This window comes from Arachis ipaensis, chromosome B09 (assembly GCF_000816755.2).
Source record: "Arachis ipaensis cultivar K30076 chromosome B09, Araip1.1, whole genome shotgun sequence".
In the NCBI taxonomy this organism is placed as follows: Eukaryota; Viridiplantae; Streptophyta; class Magnoliopsida; order Fabales; family Fabaceae; genus Arachis; species Arachis ipaensis.
Genome location: NC_029793.2, coordinates 140244160 through 140264260, shown reverse-complemented (window position 1 = coordinate 140264260; position 20101 = coordinate 140244160). Strand labels below are relative to the sequence as shown.

The 20101-nt window shown below is 37.2% G+C and overlaps 4 protein-coding genes across 8 annotated transcripts; 3 read left to right on the top strand and 1 right to left on the bottom strand.

The window, feature by feature from the left end:
- On the top strand, positions 761-4669 carry LOC107617301. Of its 2 annotated transcripts, none has more exons than XM_016319038.2 (4): positions 761-1656; positions 3016-3241; positions 3595-3772; positions 3936-4669. In XM_016319038.2, exons 1-4 carry the CDS (start codon positions 888-890, stop codon positions 4500-4502), a joined length of 1740 nt encoding a protein of 579 aa, XP_016174524.1. In that variant the 5' UTR covers positions 761-887; the 3' UTR covers positions 4503-4669. The 2 variants fall into 2 exon arrangements, with proteins under 2 accessions (XP_016174524.1, XP_016174525.1); XM_016319039.2 differs by having other exon boundaries at positions 3977-4100.
- Positions 5290-8805, top strand: LOC107617303. Its single transcript, XM_016319040.2, has 7 exons — positions 5290-6208; positions 6620-6675; positions 6988-7097; positions 7214-7373; positions 7735-7827; positions 7977-8108; positions 8455-8805. The coding sequence occupies exons 1-7, from the start codon at positions 5431-5433 to the stop codon at positions 8500-8502; spliced, it is 1377 nt and encodes a 458-aa protein (XP_016174526.1). The 5' UTR covers positions 5290-5430; the 3' UTR covers positions 8503-8805.
- On the top strand, positions 10017-16124 carry LOC107617305 (CMP-sialic acid transporter 3; the record flags this gene model as incomplete). Its single annotated transcript, XM_016319042.2, is given in 13 exon segments — positions 10017-10335; positions 10606-10812; positions 11216-11332; positions 11572-11628; positions 11982-12059; positions 13267-13311; positions 13475-13534; positions 13690-13860; positions 14656-14770; positions 15137-15244; positions 15340-15473; positions 15605-15681; positions 15953-16124. Coding segments are annotated over 11 exon segments (1130 nt in total), but the record flags the coding sequence as incomplete, so codon positions are not given.
- LOC107617304 lies at positions 18328-19853 on the bottom strand. 4 transcript variants are annotated; one of them, XR_001614899.2, is made up of 4 exons: positions 19402-19853; positions 19008-19312; positions 18801-18867; positions 18328-18707 (listed from the first exon to the last, which is right to left on the bottom strand). XR_001614899.2 is itself a non-coding variant. In XM_016319041.2 (2 exons), exons 1-2 carry the CDS (start codon positions 19802-19804, stop codon positions 19233-19235), a joined length of 483 nt encoding a protein of 160 aa, XP_016174527.1. In that variant the 5' UTR covers positions 19805-19853; the 3' UTR covers positions 18417-19232. The 4 variants fall into 4 exon arrangements, 1 of the variants encoding a protein (XP_016174527.1); XR_001614896.2 differs by having other exon boundaries at positions 18801-18861; XR_001614894.2 differs by having other exon boundaries at positions 18417-18707; positions 18801-19312; positions 19402-19852.

Sequence of the window (20101 nt, the reverse complement as noted above, 5' to 3'; positions counted from 1 at the left end):
TTAATCATGATCAACAACCATCACAGCATTCCATTAAATTTGAAAAATTTTTTTTTTGATCCTCACTAACCTTAGTGACGACACAGAAGATCCCTGTAGTGGCAAACGAACTCTTTCGATAGTTGCACAGCGAACGTTATGTTCCAATGGTCTCGACAAATCCTTTTGCAACCACTAATTGCTATTTTGGGTCACTCGTGGAAGAGAATTTTTTTTCTCTGCGTCACTCGTGGAGAAGGAGAAGACGAAGAGTAGAAACAAAAAGGGGTGCCTAACATTTTATTTTCCATTACATACAAACGACGTCGTTCAAAGGGATGTTTAACGCCAAATTAGAAACGACGTCGTTTCATTGGATCCAGCGTGGCAAGAAATGGCCACGTCACTGACGGCGTTAGTGCTCCGGTGACTGAAATTGGGAGAAGGACTAACGTGGTGCACTTTTTCGAATCTGAGGGGACTAATTTAGTGCAATTGGGATCTCGAGGACTAAATCAGTGCAACTCCCCAATCTCAGGGACCAAAGTGGGGCTTAACTCCACTTTATCTTCTCAAATAATAAGAGAGAGAGAAGATTCATTTTTGCAACTGTCTTTTTCTCTTCATTTCTTTCCACAAGCTAATTTAAGTTTTTGCCTTTGGGCCGAAGGGTACAAAAATAGTTTGATTTTTTTTATAACAGTGGGCTTTTACTTCTATATTATAAATTAGTAAATAATAAATAACCCCGCCCTAACCCTGCTATATAAAATGATGATTGAAGAGCATTAAGTCAAGTGCAGAATTTGAACCTCAACTCAGCTAAGCTAACTCATAACACACTCAATCACAGTCACCAACACAAACACCTCTCTCTCTCTCTCTCTCTGCACTTGGGTTCAGTTTTCATGGCCGACGCTTCAGATTGCGACGGTTTCAACCCAGCAGCCACACGCAAGAACGGAACTGAAAAGAAAGAGGAAAAGGATATGCCTCTTTCACAGCAAGAAGAAGAAGAAGAACGCTCCGTTCTCGATTCGGAGCAGGCTCTTGCTCCACCTGGATCCGAATTGGAAGCGAAGAAGCAACGCCTCTTGGAGGAGCTGGAATCCGCTTTGCTCCCCAAAACCAAGCTTAGAGATTCCATGAACTCCAACAACCTCCAAGACTTACCTCTCTCTTCGTCTTCTTCTTCTTTTGCAGTTCCCGTCGCCACATCCATAGGGTTAGGGTTAGGGATTCAGGTAATCGATGAAACCGCAGTGTTCGAAACCTTTGCCCTTCCTTCTGCTTCCTCAGCTTCTTCAGGAACGGCAAAAGGAACGAAAGCGAAAGCGAAAGCGAATGCGGATGTAGCACTTAAGAAGGACGGAAACAAGAAATCGAATTCAAGAAGAAAGGCCAAGAAGAATGCTGCAGCATTGAAGCAGCACAACAACATGAATGGGAGGAAGAATGCCACGGGGGCTGCAATTGCAAATGGAACTGGGAAGAAGAGACGGTACTCAAGGAAGGAGATGGAGGCCCTGAGGTTTGTGAATGAGGACAAACAGCGCTTCTTCTGGAACGAGATATACAGAGGCCTTCAACCTCACGTCGCCAATGAATATGATACCTTGTTTGCTGTGGCTTCTGTGCCATACTTTCCAAACAAGAAACCAACTCCACCGATTCTCAGTGAGTTTCTTCATTTCCATTCTGCCTATTTACCTATCTTATCTGTTTATGCCATTTTTCATGCATTATTTTCTTTGACTTGTCTTTATGCAATCTTGTGCTAACTGCTAACACATGTAGCAGCTGTAAAACCGTTCTGCTAAATTATCTTTTGCGCGATCACCAACTAACCTTGTTCCTTGTGAACTCCGGAATATCGCACTGACTGGCTTTTCTATGAAACTGAACATGCAGCGGAGAAGACACAAAATTCTTTTGATATTGACATTTACATTTTAATCCCTTGTTTGCTTCCCTTTTGCCCCGGAATCTTGAATATTGTTATTAGTTTCTCTAGAATATTGTTGCTCAAGCACTACTCTGTCAAATTTTTGTTCTTGTTTTGGGGCATTGAGTTTGATTATAACCTTCATTACTAAGTAATCTGTTCATCCACGGTAAAAAAATTTACTTCTCCATCTGCACTTTTCTTTCTGAAAAGTAGAAAAGAAAAAAAAAGGATCATCTTGCTGTTCTACTACCCTTGTATAAACTTAAACATGTATTAGTTTGAAAATATTATATCTTGAGTTACATAAATAATTCAATCTAGTGGGCAAAGCCTGACTGTTGTTGATTGTGTTAACAGATGTTTCTCTTTTCACAAAAATAATTTATTCCATTCTCATGGAGGTTACTATCATCATCCGATCTTTTATTCTGGTCGATTAGCACCTTTTGTGTGTTTTGGGTGGGTTTTGGGGGGTGTCTAAACTGTTCTCCTCTCTGAGAAAATAATTCTATTTGATGAAACTGAGTTTTATTCCTCTAATTTTTTTTGGTTTATCAAAGTGTCTACACTCTACCGGTTGTCAGCACATTTTGTGTCAATTTGATGTTTTCAATTTCTGTGTTGGGCAGGTTTGGGTGCTGCTAATGGAAGGTGGAGATATATGAATGTCTTTGTCCATTGAAGAATGAGCGAAAAGGAACCTGGAAAGATCTAACCCGCAACATTAGTTGACTATGATCTGATTTTGTATACTTAGGCACTGACTACAGTTGATTGCTACTTGTATAAAGTCATTGTACATGAAAAGTTTTGTGCAGTAGGCTTGTTTGTAAATTTGTAAAACTACTTCTCCTCATAAACTAATGGGGATGCTCTGTTGTTACATTCATACTTGACATTTCTATTGAAAGATATATTGTTGATTTTCCATAGTTCTGTTTCTTGTCTACATTGTGTTTGGATGGAAGGACGTGTGCTTCCTGATTGTTGCCGTGTTAACAAAGGCTAAATTATATATTTATTCTAACCCTCTGTAAGTATTAGCAGATTGATTGTTTTGGTGCTGAAATTTTTGAAATTGCTTTCAGGTTCTTGTGAGAACACTGATGCTGAAAATTGGAGTGCTGTTGACTCTTCTTGCAGTCATAGTGTTATCAGTGAGGATGGGTGCTCAAATCTAGAAGAACACAGTGAGGAGGATGATACTGACGATGATTATGCTAGCATACAGAGGCCTGCCTTTTTTGTCGACGGGGAACCTGATTTTGATTCTGGTCCACCAGAAGATGGGTGGGAATATCTTAGGCGTGTCAGGTATTATTTTATTTATCAGCAGTTGATTCTAATCCTGTGATGGGCTTATGCTATGAAATTTTATTTCTTTGTGATAATTTATTTCTGTTCTGCTATAGTTCCAAAATTTATGTACATCTGTGAGCTCTGTGGAATAATCATGGGGCAAGTTTCTTCAAAGGATGAAATTGGAGAATGGAGACTAGTAGATTACTAGGGCAATAGGTTAGGAAACTTAGGAGACTATAGCATATATATGACAATATATACTTAAGATTTTCTGCTAAGCATGAGAAATTTTAATGTGGCATTATAGCTTACCTGCAAGACACTTGACAGAATAGTAAGTTTCTTAATTTTTATTTCTTGCTTAGGTGGGAGGCAGATCAAATACCAAAAGTGAAGGTAGCCAAACTAGATAGAAGTAAACTCAACAAGGAACAAAGTGCTTACATGCCCAAGATCCCTGATATTGCCAAGTGTCCAGAGCATCTGTTGCCATCTAAACAGTGGGAGGATGTATTTCTTGCTGATTTTTCTGCTCTGAGGGCGGTATGTTCTTCCCTCTCCGTCTCTAAAGTTCTTCAATGTAAATGGACACACACAACAGATTCTGTTATTTATTTATTTTCAATTTAATATGATAGTCAATGTCCTTGCTAACAAAGCATTGGTCTGAGCTTGTGCTTTTTTTTTTCCCAATGACTTATTCCAGAGTATCTCAGCTCATGAATGTTTGAATGCCATGAATTCCAGTAATATGCAAACCGTTCAGACATCCCAGCTACTTGAGAACAATTCTGGAGAATCTGCTAGTGTAATGAACAAGGACAAGGATGTCCCACTTCAGAGTAATTTAAGTGATAGTAAGACAATTGATCCACCCCTTGAACTGACCTCTGAGGATAAGGATGCCACAATGCCTCTGGAAAATCCTGGATCAAAAACTTCTGTTGATGGAACTAGGAGTAGCTCTCTCAGTCCTCCTATGCTTTCTTCAGTCTTACGAATGGACCCTGTAGCTAGGGTTTCAATGTTGCTCAAACGGATTAGCTTGCTAGAGTCTGCAAGCACTATCTCAAGAAATGATTGCATATGGCTTTTTGCTCTCTGTGCCTCAGTTGATACTCCACTACATGCTGATACTTCCGCCGGTCTCAGGAGTCTGCTGCGGAAGTGTGCTAGCATACGTGCTGGAAAGGCTGAATTGGATGAGGAGGTTGTAATGTTGAACATCCTGGCTACAATTTCGGGGAAGTATTTTGGACAATCCGAAGGTTGAATTCTTGCTTGTTAACTTATTGGTTTTTGACATCTTTTGCTCTGCCCTTTATGGCCTAATTTGGATGTAAAATGAATGCACGAGAACTGTTGAAAATTGTAATGATGGTACTTAAGCTTGAATAATACTTGACGCGTTTGTTATTATTACTGAAAGGAAATTCCTTATATTGAGAGGTGCTAGTTGACTAAAGAAAGTGATGGCTAACATACCTACAGTTTTTCTTGAGCTTCTTACTTTATGCTCGCTTTGGAGGCCAGTGTACCTGCTAAAGGACAAATGTCTCACCTCTGCGTCCTGTTTCAAGTTTCAACTATACCATTAAGAGAAAACAGTTTTTTTTTTTTTTTCTTAGACAAACTGACAAAGCAAAAGGGGAAACGAATCTACCGGTTGCCACTTCAAAACTTTTCCAAATGGAACAATCAATTAATCATGTAGAGAATGCAAAGCTCTTGCAACACAATCCTTAAAATGTTTATTCTGGAAGAGTACGTCTTTTTTGGTCTATGACGTGGTGCTTCCCAAATCCCAAGTAAGGGGAAAGTCTTATAGTTGCCCCCAAAATAGGTAGAGGACCAAATAAAAAGCATATGATTAAACAGCTCATGATTGTCGAAATTCCATTCCATCAAGGTAACAAAATAAATACCATCAAAATTTAATACAGCAAAATAATGATAACTTATTTTAGAATATTAATGGAGGACTAATAGTAATATCTTAAGAATAGTAATATCATTAGCTAATTAGCTAATTCTATGAATAAAAAAGAAAAAAATGAGAAGAATCGGTTTAGGAGAAAGAGGGTAAAGGACTAAAACTTGCCGCAGGGTGGGTCATGTGTGCAATCTTTTTGTCTTGAGTGGCTGTGTGACTGACAGAGTAAGTGAGTGGCTCACTCCTCTGACTCTGACCACTCTCTCTGATGTTGTCCTCCGTCAACACTTGCGCGCTTCCTTCTTCCTGTTCCCAATTCTCACTCCCCCTTTCCTCACGATGCCTCTTCATCTCCGCCTCTTTCCGCCGCCAAACTCGCACTCGCCCTCGCACCCGCACCCGCAGGCGCCGCAACAAACTCTCCTCCCCTTCCGCCCCCACCTTCACCACCACCACCATCACCACCTCTACCTCCTTCATCTCTTCCGAACCTAAGCTCGAAACCGTTATCGACATCAACAAACTAACCTCCCAAGCCTCCTCCACTTTCCGCTCTCTTTTCCCTTCTACACTCCGCAAGTTCGTTTCCTCCGCCGCTGACGCCTACACCGATTTGCAAACCCTCGTCACACTCGACCATGACCGCAGGCTCGTCGTCTCCTGTCGCCCTTCCACGTTGCATTTCCTCGGCACCTCCGCGCTTTTCAGCTTCGTCGCCTTCTCTATCCTCAGGTTTCTGGTCAACTCGGTTTCTAGGTTTTTGTCTTGGCGCCGTAACGCCTCTGCCTATAGGCCTATGGTGCGGAGGGACCGAAGCCTTGGCGGAAAAGAGGTCGTCGTTGGTTGGGGGGAGAGTGCCGTTTCCAAGGGGCCGGCGAATCCGTTGTCGCCGGCGGACGGTGGTACTTTGAAGCGAGGCGCTAAGAAGAACAAGATTCGGTTAGAAAGGAAACTGCCGAAATGGTGGCCAGCTGTCATCAACGGTGCTGTTTTCGACCTCGACGAGCAGGACGAATTCAAGAGGCAGGCTTACAGAGTGGTTCGAGGTTTGATTTCTCTTTTCTTATTTTGTTTTCTTTGTTTATATATGTTTTAGATGAGATGGTCATTTGAGTTGGAGATAAAATGAAGTAAGATTTGTTAGTAGCTGAGGATTTTCTCTCTTAGTAGGTTATGTTGTTGATGAAAAATAGTAGTTCATATCATTGGGGGAAAGAGAGTGTTGGCCATTTCATAAGTAGCTTGTGTTCTTGTTAATTGAAATGCATGGTTTTCATATCATTGATGTGGCTTATTAACCATTATGGTTGTTGTCGGTGTTTACTGTTTACAGTGTCTGGTTGAGTTATGGTTCTGTTTGTGCACTCTTTTTGTAGGTAAAACTTACATATTTCATAGTTTCCATAGTGTTTTGCAATCCTTTAATTCAAGTTGCAACTCATCCACTTGATTTCCAGCAATTACTGACAGTAGAATGGCGGGAAACGACATCATGGAGGATGATATAATACAAGTCAGTTTTTATTTTTGTTTTTATTTTTTTCTTTTGTTTGTGTTTTTATTCCCTAATGGTGATTTACTTCATTGTCAAATGGTGTATGATAACATTATGTGATATTGAATTAAGTTACTTAACTAAATTTGGTTTTGCGGTTTTGTAACATGTTGAATCTGAGCATCTGTCTAACTGATAAGCTTTGAACAAGGAGAATAACATAGTAATGGTTTCTATTTATGTTATCGGTGTGAGCATGTTTATAAGGAAAGTAATTGGTTTTTCTCTTCTCATGACATTTGATTGTGTACTGCGCGTACAAATGAACAGTTACGTCAACTATGCAGAACTTCTGGCGTGCAAGTATCTTTTGAAACAACAAATATTCGGGATTCCTTGTATCGAGCATCTGTTAATTATGTTTTAAATGTTTGCAGCAGGTTGGTTTTTCTTAGGCCAACATTCTTGTGCTAGTTAGCAACTTTTAGTGATACAGTCTACTGTCTACCCATGTTCTAATTCTCATGTAGTTACTGGTTACTTTGGTATCATTCAGGGTACCAACTTACTCTACTTCAATTGATATTAATGGTGAGGATGCTCGGCAATTCCTTGCTGGATTTGCTGAAAACATAGGCCTTGAAAATATTCGTGCTGCAACAATTGTCTCTGCTGCTGTTGCTGCACGTACACGCTCTTGTCTTCTACAAGCTTGGGTATTTGTTCTCCCTGACTCTTATAATCTAGTAATAGTTTCGTTTTTAAAATTTATTACATGAGATCATGATTTTGTATTGGTGAAGGCAGTTTGTTGTGCTACTTGTAATAAGGCACAAATTCCAAAATTCCTTCCTGCAAAGATCTATGACACCATAGCATTAAATATGGCCATTGGATCCATTTGATGGTTACAGGAATGAAAGATTCATTTGCTGGTTTAAGTCTGACAATTATGTAAATTTGATTATGGGACTTAAGAATGAGAGCTTAACATTTGGTTTCAGTTTTCTGGATAGCTTACTGCAATAATTAAATCTCTGTTCAATTGATGCTTATTTTGGCACTCTTGGTTTATAGGCTCTGGAAATGCAAGGCAAGCATGTTGAATCTATGGCAGAACTGTCAAAAATATGCCATCTTCTGCAGATATTTCCTCCCGAGGAATCATCAGTATGTATCATCAATGAAAGTTGCTACTTTTCTCTTTATGTCCATTTAGGGCCTCTGAGAGAGAAGGATCAATATTTTTGTAACCCCATCTGCTATACCATGTGATTTACTAGCTGCTTTCTAGCACTTCTCATGGATATTTACTGCAGCCTGAAATGGAGATGGTTGGTCGAGGCCTAACAAAACACTTGAAGCTGGAGCAAAGAAAACACCTCATGTTTCTCTTTGGCAAAGTTTCCGGTGACAACAACCACAGGATTGCAAGAGAAGCCCTTGGTTTGGTGCGATCCCATCGTAGTATACTAATTCTTAGTGAAATTTAAAAGTTGAATCAAGTTATTGCTTATGCAACTATAAGTCAACGTTCTGAAGTAGTTTTCCTGAATTGGGTGTTAATGATGAGAATGTTTTCAATCCCAATGATTTTGTTCTTTGCATGCTTAGCCCTTTTTAATCTGTATTATAAATGTAAAATTTATGTTCTGCTTGTCTATGATAGTTAATAAGCCAGTGGGTAAAATGCGTAGTTCTAAAAGCAAAAATAATGCTACTCAACTGATTCTATGGGTCTGCACTTTTGTTGATTTTACAGTGTTCTCATCTAATCAATTTTTCTCCGCTGTGTAGATGCATTCTCAAAACTTACAGAGCGATCAAGTTGACAACATGGCGTGATAGATATACTAATGTACCTGCAGACCTGTTCAACATGAATAAATAAACAAATAAGTGCCTGCAGACTGCATCCATTCTTTTTAGTGGTACACATACATAGGTGATTGTTTAGCTAGCGTCTGCTTATTCAGTGATATTTATTTGAAGCTTTGGATAGTTAAGTATAGTGATGTATCAATATAAACGTCGTTTAATACTATTGAAAAATAAAGAGCTTATCATCGTTTTTCACTTGTCTATATATAAAATGGAACTGGTGTTGTGTGGTGCACCAATCTTCATCGAGGGGATGACCCTTTGACATCAACTGCTTTCCCTTTTCTTTTTTCCTTTTTATGTCAAGAATTGCATATTTAATTATTTACTGTTGACAGGGGGAAAATGGTACATTCCTCAAATTAATGTATCTAAGAATTCAAATTACTAAACTAGATAAGATCTAAGAACCAGCAATATTTTCTCCAATGATAGCAAACAATCTGAGGTTCTTTAACTAACTACTCTACAGTTTATCTTGTAGTTAAAAAATTGTAATAAAAGTTTAAGAGTATATAGTATATACTCAAATAGGAACTTAAAAAATTTCGCATTTCGCGTTGTGCATTTTTGTTTTTAAGAAAATTTTATTACATTAAGATTTCTAAATGTTATAAAAGTAAAATATATTTTTGAAGACCTATTTGTTTAAGTATTTAAGTATATACTCAAATTTTAAATATTAAATAGATAACTTTCAGTAATAATCAAAATAAGAATAGGTTGATTACAGAAATATTCACGAATTAAAATGAACTACAAATTTCAAAAGTACTATAAAACCACGAAGTTCTTAGATACAAAAATTTTAGAGAAGCACAATTACATAATATCACTGCCAACTATTAATGTGTATTAAATAGTAATTATGGGATCCAATAATAAATATGAAAGAAAAACTATTCAAGGGGAGAAGATCACACTTTGCTCTCTAGAGTGAAATTCAAACTTTAGAGGATCTAAATCCGTAATTATGGATTTAATAATGACCAACAATTTATGATTAATCTGGTACACGCAGACAAGAAAACACGCAGCGCAAGAGAACACTGCAAATTGAAGCGAAAGAAACATCCAACCCGAAAAATATAGGTACATTTTTTTTTTTCCATTTATAAATTTTGGTGTGTTTAATAATAAACTAATAATACAATAGATTAATAGAATATGCCAATATGGAGAGGGAACAGGGAAGTGATGATTCCACCCAACTTAACCGGTGAGAGTGACTCACCAAACTTACAAATCCCGCTTTGACTCCACTCATTTTCGCCATAACGCTCAAACCTGATTGGTCCGTCACGCTGCGCCCTGTGACTCACCACACAAATATCGTGTGTCTCTGTTTTTCATTTTCTTTTCTTTTCTTCCTCTCTTTGTGTGAATTGAAAGCAAAAACAGTTAATCTCTTTCATAATAATAATAATAATAATAATAATAATAAGAAAAATAAGCATAAAACGCCTATTCCATTTCCATTAACATTCACATCATAATTACTACTATCTCAAATATTACACACTACGCTTTTCTCTCTCTCTCTCTCTCTCTCTCTGATCTCTCTCACTCAACATATTCGTAGCATATCTTTAAACTCAGAATTCAATTTCAGTTTCCATTAGGACAGGAATAAAACGAAGCAGAAGAATAAACAGAAACGGAGTGAATTCGAAATCAGTTTATATTTTTCGAAAACTCTTAGCTCGTATCCGAATCGAGTCACTTCAAATTCGGTGCCCGCCAGCTGCCTAGATCAAACTCCTTCTCTCGTAAATGCTCGGTTTGGACTCGATCTAGGTTTGTCTTTGCTTCCTTCATTCCCAATTTTCCATGCTTCGTGTTTCTATTTGTCGGTGGTGCTATTGTTCATGTTCTATTTTCATGCTTTCGCAAGATCTCAGCTCCGCATATTCCTATTTCGTGATCCTTGCTGATCTGTGTTGTGTTTCGAAATTCGCATTTGTATGTTGCGTTTAGCTGGTTCTGGAGGTGCAAGATCTGGAGAATTTTTATTCCTTTTGTATTTTCGATTAGCCTTTTCGTTTGATCATGATTGACGGATTGCAGATCGAGTTCTTCATACACTGATATTGTGGGAGGATTTACATGAAGAACGGGATGATAGAATGCCATGTTTGCCATTCCAAATTGGTCTCCCCTTCTACCAAGACTATATCAAGGGCTTATGATCGCCACAAAAGTAGGCTATCACACAAGCAGCGCGCTCTCAATGTGTTTTTGGTTGTTGGTGACTGCATTCTAGTTGGATTACAGGTGAGTGGTCATCTTTTAATCCAAAATTTTACAGTTAGATGCTTATAGAAAAAGGTTAGTTCTAAATGATAACAAATCTTGCTAATTATGATCCATGGAAATCTCTTGGATTGATGCTATAATTGGGGCACAATTATGGTTCTACAATACTAGAAGAGTTTCTTCGTTGCGATATTATGAGTTCATAACACAGCATATTTGTATTTCTAGAAAACTAGAAGAGTTTCGTCATTGCGATGTTCCATTTATTGACTTGCAGCTGCTCTAAAGGCTTGCTCTGTGAGATTAGCTGTTCTGTGCTTTACTGTAGATTAGAGAGTTCATTTTTGTTGACTTAGTTTTTCATGCTAGACCTTTATGCTTATTGTAGTTACTGACACATACTATTCTACTCATTTGGCAGCCTATTCTTGTTTATATGTCCAAGGTGGATGGGAAATTCAATTTTAGCCCAATTAGCGTTAATTTTTTGACAGAGGTCGCAAAGGTTTTCTTTGCTGTTGTTATGCTTTTATTCCAGGTAAGATTCTCTTTTTGCTGTCTTTTCAGTTACTTATAATCAAAGCATGAATCAAGGGAGAAGCTTTTTTTTTTTTTTCCTAAAAAAAGAAATGATTATCAAGAGAAGGATATTGCAAAAGCATGGAGTGCTACTACTAACTCCTATATCAAGCTTAGTGCATTGAGATGATTTGATTCTTTATCCGACTTTATAATTCTTTTAGTATCCATCTCGCTAAGGTTTGGTTTGTTTTGCAGGCTAAGCATCAGAAGGTTGGGGAGAAGCCTCTTCTATCAATTTCTACATTTATGCAGGTACTATGGTGTTTCTTATCAATTTTACTTGAAATGAAAGATACCCTCTTTTCCTTCCAATATCACTTGATTTGATATGAGATTTCCTGGGTGTTTGTCTTTTGCAAAGTACCCTGCTTCTTGGGATTGAACTTGGTTACTTAGTTCAAGTCACATTATCATGTTTTATTTATGATAAGAGAAACAATAACTGCATTATCACTTTGGTGGATATATAGACATAGTATTTATTACTACTTTCCATCTTTGATGCCTGATTTTGCTTAGTGACCTCATCAGTTGTGAATTGTGACAAATTTCTCTGATAACCTTTTTATATTCATCCTATATGTGGTTATTTTATATTTTTGTAGGCGGCTCGTAACAATGTTCTTCTTGCTGTTCCTGCTCTTCTGTATGCTATAAACAACTATCTGAAGTTTATCATGCAGGTATGTAGAAATAGCACTTAAAAAATACATGTAAAAGGATTCAGGCCAGAATGCTAATAATTAGACTTCTTTAATATACATTTGTGATTTCAAGAATTAATTTTCTTTAGTTATTAGTACTATTAGTATTATGAGTTTTGTCCTAAGGAGTCAGATGTTGGTAATACATATGCAGCCACTGTGCTGTATAAATTTCATTGTCATATCAGGAGCTTGAATCTATCATAAAAGTGTAATCAGTTGTTCACTATGATACGTGTTCAGGAGAGCAATTTCGTCATTTTAGAGACAAGGTATAGAATGGTAATCTTGCCGTGTTCAAGGATCTAAATATTACATTATGCCATTCTGGACGTCAAGGACCAGCATAATATAATATTCAAATCCTTGAACATGGCAAGATTACCATTCTGCACCTTGTCTCTAAAATGACGAAATTCCTCCTGAACACGTATCACACTGCTTGTTACCATGTGCTAGCAGTCTTGCTATGTTGATAGTTTTATTGTGCTGGGATTGTACTAGTAGTACCATACAAACACATGACCTTGACTATCTTTAATAGTAAGAAGTTAGAACAAATAGGTTTTAGTTCTTTGAATTATGGCACACTGCACACATGGTATTTCTGACGAAAGAATTTTATTAAGATGAAGAGAATAAGTGTACAAGTATAGGAGCAAGAGATCCTATTTATAAGAACAAGATCAAACAAGGGGAAGAAACTATCAATGAAGCATAACTTTCCAATCTCACATATTTGAGAGAGAATTCCTCTAAAGTAGTAATTCTTTAATGCCAAATAGAGGTCAAATACCTAATTTTATCCCACAAAATTTGCTCACACCTTTAATGAACATCAATAATCAGATTAAATATAATACGTTAATACTCACTTTTTCTCCTTCTAATCCCTATAATTGCAACTGTTCCTGATGTATTCTGTTCTTGCATCACGTATATCTTATCTATTTTCAGGCTGTGTCAAATGGTTGTTGCATAAGTTGGTTTCTTATGTTTGCCAATTATTCCAGAGTTATGCGTAGAATCATTTTTCATTTCTTTAAAGTGGAAAAGTAAAAAGAATTGCATCAAGAACTCATCATGTAATGTACCTATGATTATCTGGTCATATTCTCACATTTTATGCATTTAAAGAAATTATTGCATCTAAGAAACTCACAGATTGATATCACATTTCATGCAGCTTTATTTCAACCCTGCTACTGTAAAGATGCTAAGCAATTTGAAGGTAGTTTCTTTATCACTGCTGTTTTCTTGACCGAGTTTTCACTTTATTTCTAAAAATTCTTTCTCTCTCTCTTTCCCCCCTTTTTTTGCTTCATCTGACATTTATTCTTGAGAAATTGGAGCTTTTCTTCTCTTGATTGTTCGCTTATTGAATGTGTGTTCAGGTTTTAGTAATAGCAGTTTTGTTAAAGGTGATTATGAAGCGCCGGTTTTCCATTATTCAGGTTCGTGCATTACCCTGCCTTGCCTACTGGCTAGGAAAGCCATTATGACCATTATTTGGCTCTTTGATTTTGAACCTAGCAAGTCGTGCTCCTTATGTAGATCCCAATCGGGTCTAGTCATTTAGCTGGGTGTTTAATGTATTCTTTTGATGCAGTGGGAAGCTCTTGCTCTATTGCTAATTGGTATCAGCGTTAATCAATTACGATCTTTACCCGAAGGAACCACAGCCATGGGTCTTCCTGTCACCATGGGTGCATATCTTTATACATTGATCTTTGTAAGTTTTGTTTGCTACTTATGCAGTCAGTTAAGTTCAAAGTTCAATGTTCTGTGTTTTGATTTATTCTGATAAGATCAGGAACTAGCAGAATCTCTAGGAATTTATTGATGAACATGGGATTGTAAATCACAATTCCTTAGGGTTCTTACATGGTTGGAACTACCAACTCAGAAAGAATTTCTCTCCAAACCTAACAGAACTGACAGAAGAATGCATAATGCCAAAAACTAACTACAATACAGCTATTATAGGTAGTTAGAAGCAAAGCTGACTAACCAACTGCCATCTAATCCAAGCTAAACTTGCTAACGATCAGCTAGTAAAACAGTAGAATAGAGCTATTTACCTTTTCTCTCGTAAAATAAACCAAACCTGTTACTAGGTGCCACTCTATCATATTCTGAATTTCTGATTCCTTTTAATTGTTGAACTTTTAACCTGGGAATTATTTTTTTTCAATGAGTTTGAATTGAATTTCTGCAAGGACTGTGAATTACATTTGTATCTGCATATGCGGGTTATCTTGTATTACTGAATGCTGTTTTTTTTATATATATATGTTAGCATGTTTCATCTGAAATTACGTGTGTGACCACCTGTATTTAAAGTATAACTTGGCGGTTCCAGTTTTTGTGATTGGGCCAGGGTTGAATAAAGTTGAGATCTTGGAAAAGAAATTAATGTGACATAAATATAATATAACATAGAGAAACTAACAGAAATAATCAATTTCCAAACTGACTCAGTTTTATCTCAACTTTGGGGAATATAACAGGCAGGTGAAAAGATTTAATAGGTAGTTTGAAGAATGACTGTTTAGTGGTGCTGCAGTACTTTCAGTTCTTTTCATCATGCAGCTACTGATTATCTACTTTTGATTTACAGAACTTATTTTTGTATGGATACGGAGCTATATTCAATTTTCTTGGGATAATTGGTACTGCTATAATCAAAGGTAAGAAATAGTTTATTTTTCTGTTACCGGTGAACATTAAAGGATGGTCATATGCAATTGAAACATACTCAAAGAAAAGTATTTTATGGCATTTTTTTATTGCTTGTAATATAAATATAAGTTGAGGGTTTTTTATTTTTATTTTTTTGCCTAAACTCATTAAATTTGAGCTAGTTCATAACCCTAGTGTTCAAATCATGTATAAAAATGTTTGTTTTTTTTAATGGATGGATAGATTGTGGTTCAGTTCTTTTATAGAAAAGGGTAAAATAATTCATTAAAGCGTTTTACCAGTGGCTTATACTGTTAGTATTATCTGATTCTCAAACTATCGATTGTTTTTGTTTTTGTTTGTAAATATTCCAGGTCCTAGCAGCTTTGATATCCTACAAGGTCATTCAAAAGCCACTATGCTGTTGGTAGCAAACAATGCTGCCCAAGGGATTCTATCCTCTTTCTTCTTCAAATATGCAGGTTAATGTTTCTAAAATTACATTAAGTTGGCCTTATGTTGTGTAGATGGACACAAAACTTGTCCCTTATCTCAATAGCATTTTAATTTACCACAGATACAATTTTGAAGAAGTACTCATCAACAGTTGCAACAATCTTTACGGGCATAGCCTCTGCTGCACTCTTTGGACATACTTTAACAATGAACTTCATTATAGGCATTTCTATTGTATTCATCTCAATGCACCAGGTAAATTTATTTGGGGTGGTTCATTAAGACTATGGAAGCAGACAACACTTTTTCTTTTATAAAGAATTTTAAAAATGAATTATCCAATAACATTTTTGTTTTGTATCATTTTGTGCTCATATCCTCTTCAGTTCTTTTCACCACTTTCAAAAGTCAGAGATGAACAGAATGGTGTGCTGGAGCTGCATGACGTTCATGACAAACAAAGGTTCTTGCTAATAACTTTGCCAATTTNCTGTAAGTTTTTTATTTCCATTGTTATTGTGGTTAACTATTGAATGATTTTTGCTTTCTTCTAGTCAGCTTGTATATTTCATAGTATTTCTAACCTAAGCAATGTCTGTGTGTTGAGATAGCATGCCTTTAAATTTTATCTATTCAGATCTCTCTCTCTCTCTCTGTCTCAAGGTTTATAATGCTTTATACAATTTTATCTATTTGGTAATCATTCTTTTGCATATGGTTGTGCGAATTTTCAGATGTGGTGCACTCTTTATAAAGTCCTAAGCATAAGAATTAATTTTGACTTTTGCGATAGCTTTGCATGGAAGGGATTTTTCTACTTGGTTCATAAGGCCATGAATTCTTTACTACAGGAGTCTGCATGTTAGCAAGCTACAACTTTCAGCCGCTGAAAGCTGAAGATTTTGATAGAGAATAGAAAAAGGGCTCTTCGCATCTGGCATTTCAATGTGGATTTTACTTGTAATACATTTTTCTTTTTCTTTTTTCTTTTTTCTCATCTTGGATATTGTTTTCCCTTATTATTTTTGTTTCTTGCTATATTTACTTCAGCCCGTTTCATCTCTATTATGTTATTCTTTACATTTATTACATGTCTTAGGTATTTCACCTTTACGAGATAATGGGTGAATAATAGAAAATGAAATACATCCTCTTTCCTTGTAGAAAAATGATATTTATATGTATGCTTGCAGGGCCTGTTAATCCATTTTATATTATTTCTACATGGAGAAAATGATTGAACTATAGATCGACAAATCGAGCAGGCTTTGCTCTTTTTCATGTTAGGCCGGTGATCAATAATTAAGTTATTAAAAGTTTTTGGGAAAAAAATTAAGCCTCTAATGTCATTTGAAAATTTAAAAACTTACTTTTTTTTCTATATAAAAAAAAGTCATGTTACATAATTAACATAAGAAAATTAATTTATTAATTATATTTTCTTTCTTTCTTTCTTTCTTATGAAGAAGAGAGTATGAAAATGAGTCTTTAACTTGAACATTTTTAATTATTTAAACTCTAATAAAGAACTTCTTTTGTGTACTATTAACAATTAACAGAATGGTTAAAAAATTGACATTCTCAAATCATTATATTAGTGCAGCGAACTTAAACTTATTGGGAAGAAATTTTCCGTTCACGGCGGATATTAATTGGGTATTGGTGCACCATCATAGCTGGGTCATTCATCTGGAAGGTGCTTCCGGGTGCTGCCTTGGTAGTTGAATCACCTAATCTTATTAAAGTTGTTTGACTAATCTGGTTGTAGATCTCGTAATGGAGATCTTCGAGTTTGAAACCATTAATCTTTACTCTTTTTTGTTTCAAAATATTTGTCGTTTTCTATCGAGGTATTTTAAGTTTTTAATATTTCAAAATTCTAAAGCGAAATATTTTGGAACAGGTTAAATATTTCAAAATGAGGGTGTGTGCGCCGCAGTTGGCAGTTGGCAGTGGCAGGGTGGCAGCCATGAAGAAGTCATCCGAGTGTTCACACCTGAGCCGGCCTCAGCTGCTCTCCAAACGCTACAAAGGCCTCTATTGAAACCTATGCCCCTCACCACCTTCTGCCACCTCCATAAACCCTTTTTTTTTTTTGGTCAAGGCCACCTCCATAAACCTTGAACTTACATCATTAAAAGGTTCCCTGTAACATTCGGAAACCCAAATCGAGATCCACTGTTCCATCACTCGGCCTTGTCCACTTTCATAATGCTCATAAGCATCCCGCTAGGACCCTCAAGCGTACCGGTCTCAATAGTGTTCCCTCGGCAGTTCGGCATATAAAATGGCTCCAAAATTCATGTCGTAGCCACACAATATGTTATCACATTCCAACTCAGACAAAGAACGTAACTCACGCTAAACAGAACTCATGTTGTTCACAAGAGAAATGATACTAGTTGAGCTGGGCATCATTCAATTGATGTGTTTCTAAAAATCAAAGAGCATTATTCCGTCACGTAAATGTATTCTCTGGTCTTGGGGATTTGCTGTTCGGTGCTCATTTAATATTATGTTATCATTCTAATCATAAATCATTTATTGCATCTATGTAAATTTCGGTATACAGCACATAGTCCTAATGATGTATGGTAGTGTTAAATTAGCATCAAACTTCTTCAAAGAGACGGCTACCCTTGATGAGATCAGTTCACGAGACGAGAATTTAAACGTGCAAACTTAGTATGCCCCATAATATCGAGGCTGGAATGTTTCCTAGGCCTTTAGCTTTTGTAAATTGTTGTTCACATGCGTCGCAGTTTTTGTCGTATAGCAATGGATTGTGCTTATAATGGCCAAGCATATGCGGCTGCACCTACCTGTATCCCACTAATTTTCTTCTCCAATATGTGCTCGTGATTTGCTGATCAGAAGGGGACAATACTTTGCCTATACCAGTTTTTTCTGATTCGCTCGGAAAGGAGATTTTGTTAAAGTCGATTCAATATTAACAATGCTTGCTCCTAGAATAATCATTGCATTGCTACCCTAAAGATTTCGATCATTTCGATGGTATCCATTAGTTTCCATCTTTTCACGCACGGTTTTGCTTGTTAGCTCCAATTTTTTCAGTTTTAGAGAGTGATACGCAATCTGCATCAGCAACTAATGCAACTACCGCAAGTCATGTTCCTTGTAAACCAAAAGTCAAATAACCTAGAATACAGGGTTATAGACCAACGATGCAAACAAAACTGGAACCAAACATTAAACATAAATCTTTCCAAGCTCTATTAGTCAGAGGATTCAATGTTCTCCGGGATAACAATCCCAAACGGGCCCTCTAATGACATAGACAAATTTGAGGAAAAGCATTCGTATTGATTGGATAATTCATTCAAGGATGAATCACAGTTCATGACCCTATAATGACAACAGCATAGTAATAAGAACAAAAAAATGAGTTAGGCAAACATTTCTTGGGGTAGCATCTTCACATTCTTGCCCTTGACCCACTCCCTCCAAGTTTGAGCAGAATGGAATCATCTATGTCAGCACACACAAGTTAGCACAATTATCCAGAGCTGAAGGGTTATGTTTGGAAGAGGTCAAAAATGTGTGTGCAGTTAGATTAGTTACCTCTAGCAGATTTGCAGAGGTGATGAAAGTAGTAACATTCGGTGAAGCTCTCACCTCAGAGCTGCAGCTAGGGTCGGAAACAAAAAGGGTTTTATTCTAATGATAAAGTTGCTTATAAGAATGATACAAATACACTAACAATATTAGGATCCAGAAGATTAAACTGAAGCCAGGTTCAGGAATCAGATGTGGAGGGTATTCTCAAACCTGAAACCACCCTCTGCTTCTGCTTATTCCCTCTTCCCTTTTCCGTGCAGTTAGGTCCACCTATCATTGATAGAGTAGCTTGACACGTTGAATTCCCCATCTCCAGGTTTAAATAATAATATTAATTAATACTAACAACAATAACTTCCAAAATTCATCTCCAGGTTCTCCATCATTCTGCTGCCACGTCATCACTCAAATCACGTTGAGATTCGTCGGTGCGGCTTAGCTGCAGAGTTTAACCGTACATGCAACAGCTTGCGCCCAAAACTTGAGCCTCGCTTTCACGTCTTCGGGATGGTCACCTGCGTGAAATCGAGAGCATTAGAAACCCTAAATCGAGTTGAAAATGAAGGATTGGGAAAAATCAAACAGGGAATGAGGGAGTGCTAACCAGGACTGGAGATCCTCCAGTTGGCGATGGAAGAGGACAAGGAATCCGGTGAGGAATCGGCGTCGGAGGAGGAGTGATCGGTGAACTTCTGCGACATGGAATAGCAGAGTTCGAGTGCAGGCAAGGTGTTGCAGAGCTCAGGAATCTCGTCGTAGCTGAAACCGAATCCGAGATCCAAACATCCCTTAAGCTCATCGAGATCGTCGTCCGTCAAGCTCTTGGTTCTTGGAAGATCGTCGACGTAGCCTTCCAACAACACCTGACTCTTCTTCTTCTTGTTCTTGCTCTTACTCCTTCCGCCGAAGCTCTTGCTCCTTCTCACCGTCCAAGTTTCATTTTCACTTTCCCTCTCCTCCTCTTCTTCGGTTGCTGACGTGGCAGTACTCCATGATTCAGGTCTCATTCTCAAATTTGTTTCTGTTTGGAAGGATGAACGACGAAGGAGAAGGAGTATTTATTTATGTTGGGGGTCCTGCTCTCTGATCTCTGCTCTCTGATCTCTGCTCTCGTGACTCATCTCATCAATCATCATCATATGCATGCATGTATGTATGTATTATATGACATGATGATGCCATCTACCCATTCATTCATCCATCCATCCCTTATCTTTTACCAACTTAACTGACAACTGTGTGGATCTCATCATTTTCATTTCCTCTTATTATTTTCCCAACTTACAAAATAAGACTTATTTTAT